The sequence below is a fragment of the Diabrotica virgifera genome, chromosome 1 (genome assembly GCF_917563875.1).
Source record: "Diabrotica virgifera virgifera chromosome 1, PGI_DIABVI_V3a".
Classification (NCBI taxonomy): domain Eukaryota; kingdom Metazoa; phylum Arthropoda; class Insecta; order Coleoptera; family Chrysomelidae; genus Diabrotica; species Diabrotica virgifera.
In genome coordinates, this window is record NC_065443.1 from 236,757,201 (window position 1) to 236,778,886 (window position 21,686).

The window sequence follows — 21,686 nt, forward strand, 5'->3', positions numbered from 1 at the left end:
AGCAGCTGCTTACCGGTTTTGGCTCCTTTAAATGGCTTAGTGATTTTACCTGTATTGAGAATAGACTCAAACCTTGTTTTTGACGCCACCTCTTATGCGTGTATTCAATTTATTAGAATTGAAATACATAAATATGTTTCTTCTGATAACCTAATTTTTATTAGGTATGTGTAAAATAAAGTAGTTTGGTTCAATGTGTACGCAGTACTAGTTCATTGTGTAGGTACCACCCGTGGGGCACAATGAACCAACGACACTTAAAAGAAAAAAACAATATTAACTCAAAAACATTAATCTTTATTGATAACCAAATTATGTGTACTTAATATATTACAAATATGTGTTTCTGATACTCGTACAATTTCTTGTTTCTAGGTTAAAAGAGGACTGATCATAGGCAATTTTAAAGGACCCTGCAACACTACTTATGGAAAAGTGGCCCCGGTCAAATTTAACGAAAGTTTGGTCAATGATAGTTCTCAGTGCGTAGATTAAGAAGTCCACTGGACCTAGGTCTGAAAAACTATTACTGTGAAGCTATTTGACACAGGTGTTCAGTTTATGTCAAGTGCACTAATTCACGATCAAGTGAACGAAAATATCTACTATTGAAAGAAGAGAGAATCATTTTCTTCATGCATATTTGCATTTTTCATATTAATTCGTGGTCAAAAATAGATGCATCATATTTTAGTCCTCAGAAAATCTTCGAAAAATCTCACAAAACTGAAGAAGTGCGGTAGAACATGTGCTGCTAGAGCGACATATCATGTTTTCATGAATGCTTCATACTTATCCAATACCAACATAGCTGCAGTTCCGCCTTATCTTTAGAAAACTACTGAACACTGGGATCTACGAGGGGAATAGGGGAATTCTCCCGTAACACGGCTAGAATTAACGAAAATATTGTTGAAGAATAAAAACTACATTAGTTAACATGAAACTTAAATTACATACACAGAAATTCAACCCAATAAACACGCCATTTAGGAAAATTAAGGGAACTAATTGTATATAAATTATTATTAGTTATAGTTAGTCATACTTAGTAGTGATGTTGAAAAAGTAACTATTCGTTACAAAGTACTTGTTACTTACGAATACCGAAAGTAACGATTACTATACACAGAGGTAAATCGTTACTTTGATTACTCTGATTACTTCGTACCAATGGTATCAGAGCGAGTACCTATTTTGAGTATTGTATCTACAATCGGTTGATATCGGAGTCGGACCGGTATTCCACGAGTGTTCGGTATCAGTACAGTTAAGTAAAAGTTTATCTATGAAGGGCGGAGGCTATGAAGAGTTTAACAGGATTACAGGGCGCTGAGAAGTAGTTGAAACAGAGGGAGGTATATCATTTAACAAAGCTTGCACCCAGAAACAGTTGTCTATACGATTTGTCGAGGTAGATAATTCACAGAATTTTACAGATGTTAGTTCCTTTGAAAATAACAATGCAACACATTAGATTTTAATAGCAAATACACACTATTCTTATCAGGCCTAGAAAAAAAATAGCTTAGATTGACCGGAAAATATGTAGAAATGATAATATTTTTAGACTATGATCATCAACTTTAATTTTACATGTAGGTATGGCATTGTTTTTATTAGACCAGTAGGTACATAGAGACTTGCAACTTTTTGCATTGTATTTAGGATTACGATGACGTCTGGAGAAAAGTATACAATAGAAAAATTAATAGGTGGAAATGCATTATTACATTTTAAAGAGTATAAAATGCATCGCAAAATGAATAAACATGTTAAAATCAGTATATTAAAGGCCAGATTGTCTTTTTTTCGGGGTATTTGGGGTCACTGAACACGAATATGCAATCAGAACCAACCTCCGAAGCACCTGGGTGCCCAGGGTTACTGCTAATGTACGTCATCTAGAGTTTCGACGGTTTGTTTTTCGCACTTAAGTGATGCAAACAGATTACTGATATTGTGGAGCAGCAATGACAGAACAATTACATATCATTTAATTTCTATCCATTAAATAGATCGGTGAAGGTCGTTGTTATATCGGATCTTATACTTATGCGAAATACCTACTGAGAAATGCGATTCTTCATATGATTACCGGTACTCAAATACAAGAGTAATCATAGTAATCAAAGTATCCTACTAATACAAAATATGTACTGAGAAGTGCGATTGTCGATATGATTACCGGTCCTCAAATACAAAAGTAATCAAAGTAACGAATACTGTAAATGATTACTTTATACAAAAGTAACAATTTGTAAGGAATACTCGAAAGTAACTAATCAACATCACTAATACTTGGTAGGAACAAGTTTGACAAATATATATAGTTTGGGTTTATCCATCCCCCCTCCAAGACAAATCTTCCCCGCCACTGCTACTGAAGCGCCATCAAACAACTGAGGAACAACCACAACAAGTGCCACAAGATATCTCACTTTTTGACGGATGCAGAATAGAGTGCGTGCGTGTAACAAACATTACATATGCCGACGAAGTAGTTTTTGCAAATAACAAATGGTGTGCAAAAATAATGTCCCGCATATCAAGTAGATATCATGGACTTGACCTTAATACGAAAAAAAAAAACAAGTACAGAGGTACATGGTAGTCAGTAAAAGCGAAATACAATCGTTTATGGAAAACTCGGGTTTGAGTAATCTTAGACTATCTGTATGTTAAGATTTTGCTGATTTCGGTTAGATGCATCATATGCCGTATTAACTAACGACCTATTTAGACCGGGCAGTATCGTCACCCCCGCTAGCGAAATTATTCCGATTCGATGTTTTTGCACAAACTTACTCAAAAAGAGGTCCTTATAACATATCCACAGGGTGCCGGGCGGTGCCGCGGTCGAAAAATTGTTTAAACAATTTTTTTTAAACAAATTCACAAAAATAATTTTTTCATTTCGAACAATTTTTTTTTAGATAAATTGGCTTATTCTGAGCAAAAAAGGTCTCTTGTCATTTTTTTCTAAAATTGATTGTTGCCGAGTTATATGCGATTAAAAATTTGAAACATGCGAAAATCGCCATTTTCAAGGCTTAATAACTCGATTAAACATTATTATTATGAAATTCAAAAAGTCACCAAATCAAGTTTCAAATCCCTTCTTCAAGGTGCTGAAGAGATTTGTGTCATTATTTTATTAGAAAGCTGTTATTTTTAATTATTAACAATTAGCGCTATAGTCCAGGATTTATCGTCGCCCCCGTTAGTGAAATTATTCCGATTCCATTTTTTTCCAGAAACTTACTCAAAACGAGGTCCTTATAACATATCCACAGGGTGCCGGACGGTGACGTGGTCGAAAAATTGTTTAAACAATTTTTTTAAACAAATTCACAAAAATAATTTTTTCACTTCTTGCTGCTTCAGCTCTTGTGATTTTTTCTAAAATTGATTGTTGTCGAATTATACGCGATTTATAATTTGAAAAATCCGAAAATGGCCATATAACTCGACAACAATCAATTTTAGAGAAAAATTACAAGAGACCTTTTTTGCTCAGAATAACCCAAATTATCTAAAAAAAATCGTCCGCAATAAAAACAATATTTTTGTGAATTTGTTTAAAAAAAATTGTTTAAACAATTTTTCGACCACGGCACCGCCCGGCACCCTGTGGATATGTTATAAGGACCTCGTTTTGAGTAAGTTTCTGCAAAAAAAAATGGAATTTGAATAATTTCACTAACATGGGCGACGATGCATCCTGGACTATAGCGCTAATTGTTAATAATTAAAAATAACAGCTTTCTAATAAAATAATGACAAAAATCTCTTCAGGACCTTGAAGAAGGGATTTGAAACTTGATTTGGTGACTTTTTGAATTTCATAATAATAATGTTTAATCGAGTTATTAAGCCTTGAAAATGGCCATTTTCGCATTTTTCAAATTTTTAATCGCATGTAACTCGACAACAATCAATTTTAGAAAAAAATGACAAGAGACCTTTTTTGCTCAGAATAAGCCAATTTATCTAAAAAAAATTTGTTCGAATTAAAAATTATTTTTGTGAATTTGTTTTAAAAAATTGTTTAAACAATTTTTCGACCACGGCACCGCCCGGGACCCTGTGGATATGTTATAAGGACCTCTTTTTGAGTAAGTTTGTGCAAAAAAATCGAATCGGAATAATTTCGCTAGCGGGGGCGACGATACCGCCCGGTCTAATTAGGATATTTGTGTTAGAGCCGCGGTTCTTATTTTTTTTAAATTATGATTCAGCGTTTTTTGAAAGTGAGATGGTGTTGTTGCTGAGATCAGGTTTATATTCTGAATGCGTAAAAACGTGGGAAGTCGTGTGCAGCTCTAGCAGCACTTGTTATGGTTGTTCCTCAGTTTTCTGAAGACGTTTCATTAGCAATGGTGGATCTAGACATTTTCCTTGGGGTGGGGACTTCCAATGAAACACCAACCAAAAGACATAAAAAAGATAAACCCAAACTACACAAAAGACGTAGATAACAACTTATATGCAATAAGTTCCCTTAATTTTCCTAACTGTCGAGTTAAATGGTTGAATTTGTGTGTCTGTCTGTGGTTTGTCAGCTAATGTATTTTTTATGTTTCAACAATCTTCTTTAATTCTGGACCGTGTTACGGAGGATATTCCTCTATTTCCCCGTAGATCCGCCACTGTTCAGTAGTTTTCTAAAGATAAGGCGGAACTGCAGCTATGCTGGTATTGGATGAGTGTGAAGCATTCATGAAAACATAATTCTTATGTTACTCTAGCAGCACATTTTCTATCACACTTCTTCACTTTTCTGAGGAATATTTGGAGGTTTTCTGTTAGACTAAAATACGATGAATCTATTGTTGACCACAAATTCATATGCATGAAAAAAATGAGTCTTATTTCAATAATAAATATTTTCGTTCACTTGACCGTGAATTAGTACACTTAAGTGGGTAGGCGCAAAATTTGCTTGCAATGCTTTCTAAATGCATTTATTATTTTTTTCGAATCCTGAGAAAACTAATTAATATTTTTGAAAAATTTAAACGCAGAATAAAAGATTACTTTATTACCGAGGGCCGAAAGTCCCTGAAAACCTCAGTAATGTTTATTTGAATAAGTTACAGGGGTGAAAAAAAGAGAAAATTGAGTGTAATTTTTAATTTTAAATATCTGATTCAAAAGAAACCTTTTGTTTATTCTGAGGGACTTTCGGTCCTCAATGTCATATTTGAATCCACGTTTAAATTTTTAAAAAATATTTATTAGTTTTTTCAGGATTCGAAAAAAAAATGAATGCATTTGAACAGCATTGCAAGCGAATTTTGCGCCCATGCTCTTAACGTAAACCGAGCATCTGAATCCAATAACTTTAGAAGACTTTAGCTTCTGAATAATAGCTAGTTTTTCAGACGCATGTCCCATATTAACTTTTTTAATTTACGCACTAAGAACTATCCTTGGCCGAATTTTCGTTAAATTTGACCGGGGCCACTTTTCTATAAGGAGTGTGGCGGGGTCCTTTTGAATGGTTTATTGTTGAACACACGACCCTACACAAAACAATGTATCATTAGGTGTAACATGACCTAGCATGGCTAGGCAATAAGCTGTGGTGGTAATGAAAGGTATCAACACTGATGCTAATCACATCGTTTTTATGTTGTAAGTTTATAAGACACCTTTTGGTTCAAACATTTATTATTATTTGTTTATTATTTGGATAATACATGTACATATTAATAAAACTGTAATACATATGATACGAACTTAACATTGATGATAACAAATAATTAAATAAATTTGGATTTGTATAAATTATTTTATTTTTTTGTTTGTCAGGAGGCGGAACATATAAAAGATCTTTAAATATCTGATCGTAACCTTTTGAATAACTACTGTACATAGAATTGACCAACTGTTCTAAATAATTTGAGTATATGTTGTATCCAGTCGAGGGACCAAATAATTGTGAAATTACGACATTTGGATATTGAAGCGAATATGTGACATTTATAGGATACAGATATCGATACATGTTTTGGTTAAATTTTCCAAACATGTTCCCATAAAGATGTATATTCATCTGGCTATTATAAGCGATAGAAGACATTTGCATTTGACTTATTAATATAGACAAAGAAGGATAAATGTTGGCCACTTTACGTAGCAAAGGTATAAACATTTCGTATGTTTGGGTTGGGTCGTACACAATTTGAGGTAATTGCATTATATCGGGCCGCATCGAACACATCTCTTTGTTTGGATAGACACAATTTTGCTGCCAATATCTATTTCCATATTGGTAAGCTATAAATTTAAAATAATCGATGAAGTTGTAATATTTCATGACAATTAAGTTAATCAAATTGGTGTAATATCGAGGCATTGTTTGGTACAATCTCATTATTTCAATTGGTACTAAATATTTTCTTATGTAGTTCGGGGGCTTTATCGTCAAATTATCAGATAACTTGTATAATTCGTATATCTTGGAAGCATGATTTTTAATATAGTCATTTAAAAGGCCTGGATACAGTGAATTCCAAATATTCCATTCGAGTGGTATGTTGTTATGAAACTTAGGGAAAGAAATTTGACGGCTGTATATATTATACTTCTGATATACATTGTAAATTAGATTCCGTAAAGGATTATAATAAAAGGGAGCAAACTTAGTCCATTTTAACAGACCTAAGGGTAAAAATGGGTTAAACATATTCCAACGTAAGTTATGCAAAAGATAAGTCTTCCACAACCAATCTAAGATCGGAGGAGTTGGCATGCCTGGTTTCCACAAATTAAGAAGTTGCCATAAAATGTTCGGGTAACGACTTAAAATTTGGTATAATGCATTTAAAACCGGTGTTGGGATACTAAATGTTGAATCTATAGGGTTAAATATTTGCAGCTCAGGAGATATGTAATTATCGAAATAATATTGGAAAATATGTTGTAGTATAAATGGTTTGTAAAGAGCCGTTTGAACTGAAAAATAAGGTTTATCCGTGCCTTCTATAGTACAAATTGTTTGAATGTATTTGCCCATATAAGGTTTCATTAAATTATATATGAATAGTATTTGCGCCAAATGGCCCGAACGCTCTTCTATAGGCATAATTGTGGAAATTAAATTTGGCGTTGATGTTTCCGTTGAAGCTGTAGTTGTGAAAATAGAACTTGGCGTCGACGTTTTCGTTGAAGCTGTTGTTGTCAAAAAAGAACTTGGCGTTGATGTTTCCGTTGAAGCTGTAGTTAAATCCGTGTCAGCTGCTGGTGGCAAGTTTGAAATTGGCGAAGTAGTTGGTACGGGTGGAGCACTCGTTATATTTTTCCGAATTTCACTGGAGTCACATGGACATTTTCCTAAAATTTAACAATTGTAAATATACTTTTATAGATAAAGCAAAAAGAGAGAGGACTTCAAGTAACTAGGATCAACAATGAATGGGCAACGAAATATAGAACTAGAAATAAACAGCAGGGTAATGAGTGCAACAAAATTTTACTATGCACTAAATAAAAGTTTTATTAGGAAGAAAGAAGTAAACCTGAGAACAAAAATGAAAGTATTTCAAACTGTATACGAGGTGCTACTCTACGGTAGTGAAAAGTGGACAGTGAACGACAACATCCGTAGTAAAATTCAAGCATGCGAAATGCTATATTTACGTGCGTTATCCGGGGTGACCAGACGTGATCGTATAAGAAATGAAGACATCTGTGAAAGGTGCGGTATTGGAAGGACCTTAGACATACTTGCAACGAAACAGTTATCGTGGTTCGGACATACAGCGAGAATGAGTGAAGGTAGAACTGTAAAGAGGGTATGGAAAGCGGCATCTGACAATAAACGACGAAGAGGCAGACCAGCAAGAACATGGAACGCAGATATTGGAAAGGCTTGCGCAAAACGAAATATTGGGTGGAGAGAAGCAGAAAGACTAGCTACTGACCGAAAGGCATGGAGCCGTCTGATTTCTCCACTTACCTCGACACCGTAAGGTAAAAGAGGACGGCTTAAGTAAGTAAGATAAAACAAAAAGACGTCAGAAGATTAAATACTAGGTTTATCATCGAATCCGACAAACCCAGTATTTAATCTTATCTACTTATATTTAATCCAATACTTGGGCCGTTTACAAGAATGTATTACACGATGGTAGATTTCTCTTGCGACAGTGGCGCCATCATGAGGAGAGGCTAAGTAGGTACTTATCGGACCGCCCACGTACATTTAAGAATATTCCTTGTATCGGCATGCAAGTAGAACTCATTTAATTTAAAATTGTACCTACACCATTAAAACTGTACACATATAGGATTGACATAATTGTTATAATATATTATATTCTCTACCACGCAGCACCCTAATCCTGGTTATTGTAATTTCAGCATTTAATTTGCCTTACCAGAGGAATGGCATAAGAGCATCACAATCCCCATATTTAAAAAAGGACAAAAAACATGCCCACAAAACTACAGATAGTGTAGGAAACAGAGGTTGAACCTTGCAAAATGGACACAAGTCCGGTTTTATTTTTTTTTCTGGCATATCAAGGGGTGCTTATTATAAGACTAACTTTTTCTGAAAAAATTTCGCCCCGGAACCCCCCTTTTCACCCCTTTAAAGGGGGTAATTTATGGTTTTTGCAGAACGTAGGCCTTCCTGTACCTTTTACAAAAAATTTCTTTTACAGAAATATGAAGAGGACTATATTTTCTACGACTTATTTCCGACAGCATCTCTCTATCATCCACCGTTTAGCAAGGGTGGCGCCCCAAAGTTGACAAGTTTTTAAAAAATATGTTTTTAAAAAAAATATATTTTTCCCTAACTGTAACGGAAATTAAAAAGAAATGCTACGGAAATTATTCACAAATAGATGATTCATTTTTTGGTATAGGTTTCACTTTAGGGTAATTGCCCTTTTTTTAATTACAGGGTGTTACATTTTAAAAAACCCCTTTTTATACCATCTGAACCGTTTATGCTAGAGTAGAAAGACTTTCAGCGATTACCCATGTACTGGTGTTATTTACAAATTTGTATAATGCATCCCCATTTTTTTCCCGGAACCACCCAAAAAACAAGAAGAATTAATAAATAAAGTGATTTTCTTGGAATCCTTCACACACAATGCCCTTCATTAATATGCTTCATATATCATTTTGTGCAAGTTATTATTACCCATGCATGGAAACTAAAAGCGATTTCCTAGTACAACCCCTGTAGCCAAAAACAATAAATAAAATGGGGAGTTGAATTTTTTTTTGTTTTTTGTTTTTTGATCCATATGGGCATATGCTTCATCAATAGTGCTTTTCAAAAATATATATGGTTATTGCAACATCCCTGCGCAAACCACCCATATCCTTGAAAATATACTGCAGAAACTACCCCTATACCTTATCCAGCATGTTTTTACGATTTTCTCATTATCTATTCATTTTTTTTTAAACAAAACTTACACAAGGTTAAAGACCACTATTTACTCTAAAAATTAGGTCCTATTCATTTTTTTCGTTTAGCAACCGTTACGGCACAGTGGCGCCGTAAACCTCATATATGCTTTGACGGGCTCCAGTTTTTGTTTATTTTTTCGTCATCTGTTTGTTTTATTGATAAAGTACTTATGTAAAATAAAACAACACAGTGTAACCTACAAATCATGACCTATGCACATTTTACATTCTTTGCTCCCCAAAGCTACAGTGGTTGTCCAAAATAAATTTTTTCATATTTTGCCACCTACACACATTTTATTGCGTTAATGCTACCTTAATAGCACAATATTCACCCCTAAGTGGTCGCTAAGCAGTGGCGGATCCAGGGAGGGGTGATGGGGGCGATCACCCCCACCCCTCTCAATCCAAGTGATATTATATTTGAAGATTATAAAAATATTCATTTATTTTTATAGAAATACTTATATTCTATTAATATTATTTTTATAAGAATGACTTTTTATGCTTTAGCGACAGTGGCGGATCCAGAATCGTTAAGAGGGGAGTGCCAATTGGTTAAATCTCTATAAAAATAAATGAATATTTTTATAATCTTTGAATATAATATCACTTGGTTTGAGAGGGGGGGAGGTGATCACCCCCATCACTCCTCCCTGGATCCGCCACTGCGTAGCGACCACCTAAGGGTAAATATTGTGCTGTTAAGGTAGCATTAATGCAATAAAATGCATGTAGGTGGCGAAAATATGCAAAAATTTATTTTGGGCCACCACTGTGGCTTTGGGCAGCAAAGAATGTAAAATGTGCATAAGTCATAATTTGTAGGTTACACTGTGTTGTTTTATTTTGCATAAGTACTTTATCAATAAAACGAACAGATGACGAAAAAAAAACAAAAACTGGAGCCCGTCAAAGCATATATGAGGTTTACGGCGCCACTGTGCCGTAACGGTTGCTTATACGAAAAAATGAATAGAGTAAATAGTGGTCTTTAACCTTGTATAAGTTTTGTTTAAAAAGATTACATAGGTAATGAGAAAATCGTAAAAACATGCTCGCCAAGGGATAGGGGTAGTTTCTGCAGTATATTTTCAAGGATAGGGGTGGTTTTCGCAGAGATGTTGCAATAACCATATATATTTTTGAAAAGCACTAGTGATGAAGCATATGCCCATATGGATCAAAAAGCAAAAAACAAAAAAAAATTTTCAACCCCCCATTTTATTTATTTTTTTTTTGCTACAAAGGTTGCACTAGGAAATTGCTTTTGGTGTCCATGCATGGGTAATAATAACGTGCACAAAATGATATATGAAGCATATTAATAAAGGGCATTGTGTGTGAAGGATTCCAAGAAAATCAATTTATTTATTAATTCTTCTTTTTTTTGGGGTGGTTTCGGGGAAAAAATGGGGGTGCATTATACAAATTTGTAAATAGCACCAGTACATGGGTAATCGCTGAAAGTCTTTTTACTCTAGCATAAACGGTTCAGAAGGTATAAAAAGAGGTTTTTTAAAATGTAACACCCTGTAATTAAAAAAAGGGCAATTACCCTTAAGTGAAACCTATACCAAAAAATCAGTCAATTATTTGTGAATAATTGCCGCAGGATTTCTTCTTAATTTCCGTTATAGTTAGGGAAAAACATATTTTTTTTAAAACATCTTTTTTAAAAACTTGTCAACTTTAGGGCGCCACCCCCGCTAAACGGTAGATGATAGAGAGATGGTGTTGGAAATAAATCGTAGAAAATATAGTCCTCTTCATATTTCTGTAAAAGAAATTTTTTGTAAAAGTTACAGGAAGGGCTACGTTCCGCAAAAACCACAAATTACCCCCTTTAAAGGGGTGAAAAGGGAGGTTCCGGGGCGAAATTTTTTCAGAAAAAGTTAGTCTTATAATAAGCACCCCTTGATATACCAGAAAAAAAAAATAAAACCGGACTTGTGTCCATTTTTCAAGGTTCAACCTTTGTTTCCTACACTAAGAGGAATATCCCTCTTAACTACAACGATGAAGCTTTTCACGGGTATTCCTAAGGACAAACTTTAAAGACAAATCACTAATGCTGAAGAACAACAAAGTTTTATAAAAGGGCGATCTATAACAGACGTAGTATTTATAATAAAACGAATAAAAGAAAAAGCTATAGAGTTCAGCATGCCAGCATATATTTGCTTCATTGATCTGACGAAGGCGTTTGACAGAGTTCGCCTGGGAGACATTCTAAATATATTAATAGAAAATAAAACACCGACCAGCATAACAAAGATTGCCCATAACGTAAATAACAGCAACATAACCAAAGTTAGAGCAGAAGACCAGTTCACTGAAAATATTCCAACACACCGGGAGGAATTAGACAAGGAGACAGTTTAAGCCCCTTCTTGTTTAACTTACTCATGGGCAAAATTATAAACGAAGTAACATATCTTAATCTCGGATATGTGAACAGCCGTAGCGCAGCGGCATGACAACTGGTCTCATAAGCCAGAGCGCCCGGGTTCGAGTCCCGGCACAGACAATCCACTTTCATTTCTAAAAATGATACGAGCTGTTCACTGTGCGTCGGAAAGTACGTTAAGCCGTCGGTCCCCCTGAGCTAGTGTGTACGTCGACACTAGTTACTTGAAACAGGGTTAAAGATGTAAATGGCGCCGGAACCTGTCCGAAAGGATCTCCCCGGCAAAAAAGCCATACGATATTATTATTATTATTATTATTATTATTATTTATCTCGGATATAGAATGGGCAACAAAAGAATTGGTATGGTGTGTTACGCAGATGATGTATCAATTATTGCTGAACCAGAATATGATCTTCAGAGACAGCTCTTTCAGTTCTTTCAAGTCAGCCGCCAACTAAATATGAACATTTCTACCAACAAAACTAAATGTATGACTAGCAAAAGATCCGCTCAGATGTAAGTTAGTGGTTGGGAACAACCCCATAGAATAGGTGATGCAATTCAGATATCTGGGCATAGATATATCAAGCACTCACGACCCAGTAAAGGACCTGAGGAGTCAGATCAACAAAGCATCAATCTGCATTGTCAGGATATCTGCGGGAGATAATCTGGTCAAATCCGTATATGCGCACAGATAGTAAAATTAGAATCTACAAGACTTGCATACGACCGATCATGACATATGGCATAGAAGTGCGCGAAGACACCAATAAAACGGAACAGATGCTAAGAGTTGCCGAAATGAAAACCCTAAGAACAATAGTGGGGAAAACAAGAAGAGACAGAGTAATAAATACAGACATTAGATTGCAATGCAAATATTAATATATATCGTAAGATAATATAATTGATATATTACAATATATCAATTGTAAGATAGGGAAGGCAGCGCAAGAGGATGTGGTACAACCATGTAAGACGAATGGATGAGAATAGACTCCCAAAAATTGCCCTAGAAAACAACCCGCCCGGTTCAAGACTCCCCGGAAGACCATCTAAAAGATGGGAGATAGTTAGCAATCTAGCTCCCAGGAAATTAACCAGAGGCAGCTTCAGAATTAAACAGATCGAAAGATCTCTGAGAAGTAAAAGAAGAAGAAGAAGAATTTTCCTTACCGGAGACCTGAGGATATGTAGTGAATTATAATATGCGAAACCGGTCGTCCGTGGTAGAATATATTGATTGTTAATAAGTCGGTTTTCGATACACTCATTCAGATCTGGATCAATGGATGTAATTATTATTGTATTCGTACTAGTGGCATGCGCCTGTATCCAAAGATTAACGTCTCCTCGAGTCTTTGTTTGAATTTCGAACGAGAAGTCTTTGTTTGAATTTCGAACGAGACAGTCGATATTACCAGTCTGCTTATCTATAGTTAAATATAAATACAAAAATAAAAATCCAGTTTTTGTGGTGAAACAAATTAAACGATTGTTAATGGGACCCAAAAAGCGAAAATGGATTCCGCTTCGACGGCGATAAATCAGAATATTCTGCAATCTAACGAACCTATGCAATGCGACGCAATGGGTACTAGTCAGCAGCCAGTGGCGTACGCTCCAAAATACCAAATGTGCACTGATCAACAATTACAAGGTAATATGCAAATTTCTCAACCATTAAACACATCTTACTCTCAACCCTTAAAGCAACCCCAATATACTAACCCACCTTCCACCTCATTAAATCGAACCGAATGGAAAACAGTCGAAAACTCCAACAAAAGACATCGAACTAGTCCAGACAAAAGAATTGTAAAGCAAACAAAAATAAACGATTACTGGCTGAACTCGCCGACTACCACTTCTAACAGATTCGAGGCACTAAATAGCGAGTCAAAAGATGATGAAATAAATGACAATGAAAGCACAAGTGAAAAAGAGAAAATAACCAAACCGCCTCCAATATTTATTAAGGGGGTTAAACACATACCCCCACTTATCGAATTACTAAACCAAATTGCTGAAAATAATTACGAATTAAAAGTTCTTAGCTCCGATCAAGTTAAACTTCAGCCAAAATCTGCTGACTACTATAGTACAATAACAAAAGCCCTATCGGAAAAAAAAGACAGAGTTTCATACTTATCAAATAAAAAACGAGCGCAGTTTCAGGGTTGTTCTTAAGAACATGCATTATTCGATGGACAAAAATCTTATGAAAAAGGAAATAGAAGAGAAAGGCCACACTGTTAGAAACATTTGGAACATCAAACACCCTAAAACTAAAGATCAGCTATCACTATTTTTCGTCGACCTGGAACCTTCTGATAATAATAGAAATATATATGACATTGAGTTCCTATTAAACCATAAGATTAAAATTGAACCACCGTACCAGAAAAGAGAGATACCACAATGTTCTAGATGTCAACGATACGGACATACCAAATCATACTGCTACCTTAGACCACGATGTGTAAAGTGCACAGGGGATCATGCAACAGAGCAATGCACTAATAAAGAAAGAAGTGCCAACGTCAAGTGTGTACTCTGCGAGGGAGACCACCCAGCAAACTACAAAGGTTGCAGGGTATACAAGGAGCTACAAACGAAAAAATTCCCAACGATTAGACCCAGGCCTAGCATGCCAATTAATCATGCACAACATGTCCAAGCAGGAGTTACCTACGCCCAAATCGTTAATAACTCACAACAAATTACGAATAGTAATACAAACCAAACAGAAGTAATTACTACCAATACTCCCGCCTCAAATGACATGGCTGAACTAAAGAATATGTTAAAAGTCCTGATGGAACAAATGGGTACACTGTTAAACATTCTCACCACCGTCGTCACTAAATTAACAAAATGATCAAATTTTTAAAAATAGCTATTTGGAATGCCAACGGGCTAACAAATCATGCTCAAGAGGTTAAAGCTTTTATACTAATACACAACATCGACATAATGTTAATATTTGAAACACACTTTACAAATAGAAGCTATCTGAGAATTCCCAACTATGCAATATATAACACCAAACATCCAGATGGCACTGCACATGGAGGAACGGCAATCATAATTAAGTCATCTATAAAACACCACGAGTTAAATAAGTTTAAAAGAGACTATATACAAGCAACAAGTATTAGCATAGAAGACTGGAACGGTCCTTTAACAGTAACTGCAATATATAGTCCACCACGACATACTATAGCCAAAAATCAATACCAAGAATTCTTCAACACACTTGGAAACAGGTTTCTAGCAGGCGGCGATTATAACGCAAAACACACTCACTGGGGATCCAGGCTAATAACCCCGAAAGGTAGGCAATTATACATGGCAATGGAAACCAACAACCTTAAATACATATCTACTGGCGAACCCACATACTGGCCCACAGACACAAACAAAATTCCAGATTTGGTTGATTTCTGTGTGATTAAAGGAATACCACTTGAATCCCAGACAGCACAATCTTGTTTCGATCTTTCATCCGACCACTCTCCTGTCTTGGTCATGATATCCACGAATATCCTCGAAACACAACCTCCACCATATTTAAGTAGTAAATATACCAATTGGATTAAATTCCGGGCTATCCTTGATGAGAGACTGGATCTAAACATCCCACTAAAATCGGATGGCGAAATTGACGAAGCAGTAAATCAATTAAATAGGATAATTCAGGAAGCTGGCTGGCAGTCAACACCTAAACAACCAAGAACAATCATACACAAAGATTTACCCAACGAAATAAAAGAAAAAATCGCAGAAAAAAGAAGACTAAGGAAAGTACGGCAAAGAACCCGTGCACCCCAGGATAAAAATAGATTAAACCAAGCTACAGCGCGACTAAAAACTTTGTTAAACAACAATAAAAACAACGACATAAAACGATATCTACAAAATCTATCTGCCACGGAAACCTCCGAATACTCGCTATGGAAGGCAACACGAAAGATTAACAGACCACAACTCTCTAATCCGCCTATCCGGGCCAGTAACAGACGATGGGCTAAAAGTAACAACGAAAAAGCTACAGTCTTTGCCAAATACCTGGAGGAAGTGTTCCAACCACATGCCCAAAACAACAACTCTGATGCAGAAGATAATATTCAATTGTATTTAGAATATCCATACCAACTAGAAGCACCGTTGGAGAAATTCACAGCCAAACAAGTTTTCAACAAAATCCAAACAGATATGAATCCGAAAAAGTCCCCAGGGTTCGACTTAATCACTGCAAGAATTTTAAAAGAACTTCCCAAGAAAGGCGTGCAATATTTGACACAGATTTTTAACGCAATCTTAAGAACTGGTTACTATCCCCTTTTGTGGAAAGTGGCACAAATCATCTTAATACCCAAACCAGGCAAGCCTGTAGAAGAAGTTAAGTCCTATAGACCTATCAGTCTACTTTCAGTGATGTCAAAGGTTTTTGAAAAACTCTTACTAGACAGATTACAGCCAATCCTCGTGGAAAAGCAGCTAATACCCAACCACCAGTTTGGATTTAGACAACAACATGCTACCACCGAGCAAATTCATCGAGTCTGCAATTCCATAAACAAAGCCTTAGAAGAGAAGCAATACTGCTTTGCAGCCTTTTTGGATGTCTCGCAGGCTTTTGATAAAGTCTGGCACACTGGCTTGCTATACAAAATAAGAAAAGTCCTTCCTCTCAACTACTTTCTAATCCTCAAGTCCTATCTCTCCGACCGCCATTTCCTTGTAAAAGTTAAAGATCAGTGCACTAACTTATATCCAATCAACGCTGGAGTACCTCAGGGTAGTGTCCTTGGACCAGTTCTCTACCTACTCTACACAGCAGATCTTCCTACAAGCCAAAACATCATCACAGCCACATATGCAGATGACACAGCAATCATTGCAGCTCACTCAAACCCGTACATCGCCTCGCAACTGCTCCAGACAAATCTCGACAGTATAAATATCTGGTTACAAACATGGCGAATTAAAGTAAACGAAAGCAAGTCAGTACATATAACGTTCACTAATCGAAAAGATACGTGCCCAACCGTCTCAATAAATAATCAAGTACTACAACAAAAGGATGACGTAAAATACCTAGGTATGCACTTGGACCGCAGATTAACGTGGAAGAAACACATATTCACGAAAAGAAAACAGTTGGGTCTGAAACTCAATAAAATGTACTGGCTGATAGGAAAAAGGTCACAACTGAGTTTGTACAATAAAATTTTAGTATACAAGGCAGTGATTAAGCCAATATGGAGCTATGGTATCCAACTGTGGGGATCTGCGTCGAGATCCAATATCGACATCCTGGAGAGATTCCAATCGAAAACCTTGCGCATTATCACAAATGCACCGTGGTACATGCCCAATGAACACATCAATCGTGATCTCCAAATGAAGACTGTCAAAGAAGAAATTGCCAGTTACGCCCAAAAATACGACATCCGACTACAAAACCACCCCAATAGGCTAGCGAAGAACCTAATGAGACCCCAGGCAAACAGAAGGCTAAAGCGCCACACACCAAGCGATCTACGAACAAGATTTTAAATTTTAAATTTTCAAAAATATTTTATTTATTATAGAGTTTTATTTATAGGGTTTTATTTATTAGTCACAAATAATTTTGTTCAGTACAAACATTATGATTTTATAGGTTATTGTCACTGGACAGTCTCCTGCAAGTCTCTTTTAATTGTTAAACAATTTACTTATTGTAATCATATTACAGATTGTAAATAAATTGGATGTTAAAAAAAAAGTAAGTAAGATAAAACAAAAAGACGTCAGAAGATTAAATACTAGGTTTATCATCGAATCCGACAAACCCAGTATTTAATCTTATCTACTTATATTTAATCCAATACTTGGGCCGTTTACAAGAATGTATTACACGATGGTAGATTTCTCTTGCGACAGTGGCGCCATCATGAGGAGAGGCTAAGTAGGTACTTATCGGACCGCCCACGTACATTTAAGAATATTCCTTGTATCGGCATGCTAGAACTCATTTAATTTAAAATTGTACCTACACCATTAAAACTGTACACATATAGGATTGACATAATTGTTATAATATATTATATTCTCTACCAGGCAGCACCCTAATCCTGGTTATTGTAATTTCAGCATTTAATTTGCCTTACCAGAGGAATGGCATAAGAGCATCACAATCCCCATATTTAAAAAAGGACAAAAAACTTGCCCACAAAACTACAGAGGAATATCCCTCTTAAATATAACGAAGAAGCTTTTCACGAGTATTCTTAAGGACAAACTTTAAAGACAAATCACTAATGCTGAAGAACAATAAGGTTTTATAAAAGGGCGATCTATAACAGACGTAGTATTTATAATAAAACGAATAAAAGAAAAAGCTATAGAGTTCAGCATGCCAGCATATATTTGCTTCATTGATCTGACGAAGGCGTTTGACAGAGTTCGCCTGGGAGACATTCTAAATATATTAATAGAAAATAAAACACCGACCAGCATAACAAAGATTGCCCATAACGTAAATAACAGCAACATAACCAAAGTTAGAGCAGAAGACCAGTTCACTGAAAATATTCCAACACACCGGGAGGAATTAGACAAGGAGACAGTTTAAGCCCCTTCTTGTTTAACTTACTCATGGGCAAAATTATAAACGAAGTAACATATCTTAATCTCGGATATGTGAATAGCCGTAGCGCAGCGGCATGACAACTGGTCTCATAAGCCAGAACGCCCGGGTTCGAGTCCCGGCACAGACAATCCACTTCCATTTCTAAAAATGATACGAGCTGTTCACTGTGCGTCGGAAAGTACGTTAAGCCGTCGGTCCCCCTGAGCTAGTGTGTACGTCGACACTAGTTACTTGAAACAGGGTTAAAGATGTAAATGGCGCCGGAACCTGTCCGAAAGGATCTCCCCGGCAAAAAAGCCATACGATATTATTATTATTATTATTATTATTATTTATCTCGGATATAGAATGGGCAACAAAAGAATTGGTATGGTGTGTTACGCAGATTATTTATCAATTATTGCTGAACCAGAATATGATCTTCAGAGACAGCTCTTTCAGTTCTTTCAAGTAAGCCGCCAACTAAATATGAACATTTCTACCAACAAAACTAAATGTATGACTAGCAAAAGATCCGCTCAGATGTAAGTTAGTGGTTGAGAACAACCCCATAGAATAGGTGATGCAATTCAGATATCTGGGCATAGATATATCAAGTACTCACGACCCAGTAAAGGACCTGAGGAGTCAGATCAACAAAGCATCTGCATTGTCAGGATATCTGCGGGAGATAATCTGGTCAAATCCGTATATGCGCACAGATAGTAAAATTAGAATCTACAAGACTTGCATACGACCGATCATGACATATGGCATAGAAGTGCGCGAAGACACCAATAACACGGAACAGATGCTAAGAGTTGCCGAAATGAAAACCCTAAGAACAATAGTGGGGAAAACAAGAAGAGACAGAGTAATAAATACAGACATTAGATTGCAATGCAAATATTAATATATATCGTAAGATAATATAATTGATATATTACAATGTATCAATTGTAAGATAGGGAAGGCAGCGCAAGAGGATGTGGTACAACCATGTAAGACGAATGGATGAGAATAGACTCCCAAAAATTGCCCTAGAAAACAACCCGCCCGGTTCAAGACTCCCCGGAAGACCATCTAAAAGATGGGGGATAGTTAGCAATCTACCTCCCAGGAAATTAACCAGAGGCAGCTTCAGAATTAAACAGATCGAAAGATCTCTGAGAAGTAAAAGAAGAAGAAGAAGAATTTTCCTTACCGGAGACCTGAGGATATGCAGTGAATTATAATATGCGAAACCGGTCGTCCGTGGTAGAATATATTGATTGTTAATAAGTCGGTTTTACGTATTTCTCTTTGCCTAAATTGAAATGGATTCACATAGGTAACATAAGTATTCAACATTTAAAGTGAAAGAAGCAGTGACATAGTTCGAAAAAAAGGAACAAAAATGTGTATAAGATGAAAGATAACTTAAAAAAGTATACTACATACATATCATACAGCGACAAAAGTGAAAAATTAAAATTTACTTACCGGATGATGCATTCATATACCTATATGTTTCAGTATACGTATGGTTATTGCATTCTACTTTAACATCCCTTTCTTGGATATGATTTGCGATACACTCATTCAGATCTGGATCAATGGATGTAATTATTATTGTATTCGTACTAGTGGCATGCGCCTGTATCCAAAGATTAACGTCTCCTCGAGCATACACAACGACCGTACTTCTCGATCCTCCATTCTCATCATCTGTCATCTGAAAATTCTCTTCCAAAACAAACATTTTAATTAATATAAACTTTTCAGGCCGTCCGGGAATAAAAAATTTAAGTTGGATGAAATAAAGGAACCATAATTCTTAAGGTCTCAACACAGACCTTCAGAAGTATCATCTTTTGAGTCTGGCCTCCCTGGTCTTCAAGTTATTTACTAGGATTATATACAACAGAATAAAATACTATGGCGATCTTTAGTATACAAACAGTAATGAAAAATTGTTTAGATCAAATAAAGGATGTCTTCTCCGTTTCATCGATTGTGAGAAAGTATTCGATAACATAAAATACGAACTAATGATAAAATATCTAGAAGAATTGGAATTGGATGCCAAGGATATAAGAGTTAGCGCCAATCTTTATTGTAACCAGGTAGCAACAGTATGTCTTCAAAATTTTAACGAAACAGAATATTTCTCAAAAAAAGGAAGTAAGGCAAGGTTGTATACTTTCTCCAATGTTGTTTAACGTATACGTTGAAAAACTCTTGGCAGAAGAAGCAGTAGCAGACTCTAATAACGGTATTAAAGTAAACGGTACTTAGGTATATTTATTAACAACATTAAGCATGCTGATGACATAGCGATAGTTGGCAGATGACACGAAGATCTTCAATGCCTTTTAAATGATCTAATTCTTGCAAGTGAAGCTTTGAGTTTGAAAATAAATATCAAGAAGAAAAAAACAATGATTACAGGTAGAAATAATTGTCCAAATATAAAGATATGTGTAGCTGGAGAAGAAATGGAACAAGTCAAGCAGTTTAAATACTTGGATTGTCTGCTAACTCTTTCAGGGGCAGAAATGCTACAGAAAATTTTACCTGAAGTGGTAAAATTTTTTGTGGTACACTGTGGGTACCGTCGCCCCTGAAAGAGCTAATGAGAGTTGGGAGCCTGAAACTGAAATAAAGTGCAGAGTAAAACAAACCAGAAATGATTTTTTGTAGCTTCGTAGATTTCTGACTGATCGCAAGTTGAATTTCAACTTGAGATAGAAGATACAAGAAGTGTTTGTCCTTTTCTCTTGAACGAAATGGAAGCAAGGACTTTAATGGCCAGATCCCTTTACAAACTTGGAAGTTTTTGAAATCTGGTGTAGTCCATTCTTTCACGGTTTTTGCTCTAAATTTTAAAGAAGCGCTTGGATTGACATGAAATTTGGCATAAGTATAGCTTACATGTCAAAGAAAAAAAGTGATATTGTGCCGATGTGTGCTTTTGACCTGGGGGTGACTTTCACCCCCTCTTGGGGGTGAAAAAATATATGTCGAAAATAAGTCCGGAAATGGATAAACTGACTAATTTTAAGTAACTTTTGTTCTATAGAGCTTTTTCGCCAAGTCAACACTTTTCAAATTATTTGCGAGTGAATATGTTCATTTTTCAACAAAATAACCACATTTTTAGACGGTTTTTTGCAAATAACTCAAAAAGTAAGTATTTTGTCGAAAAAAACGTTCTTAGCAAAAAT

The 21,686-nt window shown here is 35.8% G+C and overlaps 1 protein-coding gene across 1 annotated transcript; it reads right to left on the reverse strand.

Moving 5' to 3' along the window:
* Positions 1-276: 276 nt before the first annotated feature.
* LOC126882971 (uncharacterized) lies at positions 277-21,479 on the reverse strand. The gene is made up of 2 exons (XM_050648100.1): positions 19,963-21,479; positions 277-7,341 (listed from the first exon to the last, which is right to left on the reverse strand). Exons 1-2 carry the CDS (start codon positions 20,219-20,221, stop codon positions 5,666-5,668), a joined length of 1,935 nt encoding a protein of 644 aa, XP_050504057.1. The 5' UTR covers positions 20,222-21,479; the 3' UTR covers positions 277-5,665.
* Between the last annotated feature and the right edge of the window lie 207 nt (positions 21,480-21,686).

Bases quoted from the DNA above. Each gene is read 5' to 3' on its own strand.
- LOC126882971 (XM_050648100.1), bottom strand. From the start codon at position 20,221: ATGTTTGTTTTGGAAGAGAATTTTCAGATGACAGATGATGAGAATGGA. The intron at 7,342-19,962 runs GTAAGTAAATTT...GTTAAATTTTAG, and splicing joins GTATATGAATGCATCATCCG to GAAAATGTCCATGTGACTCC.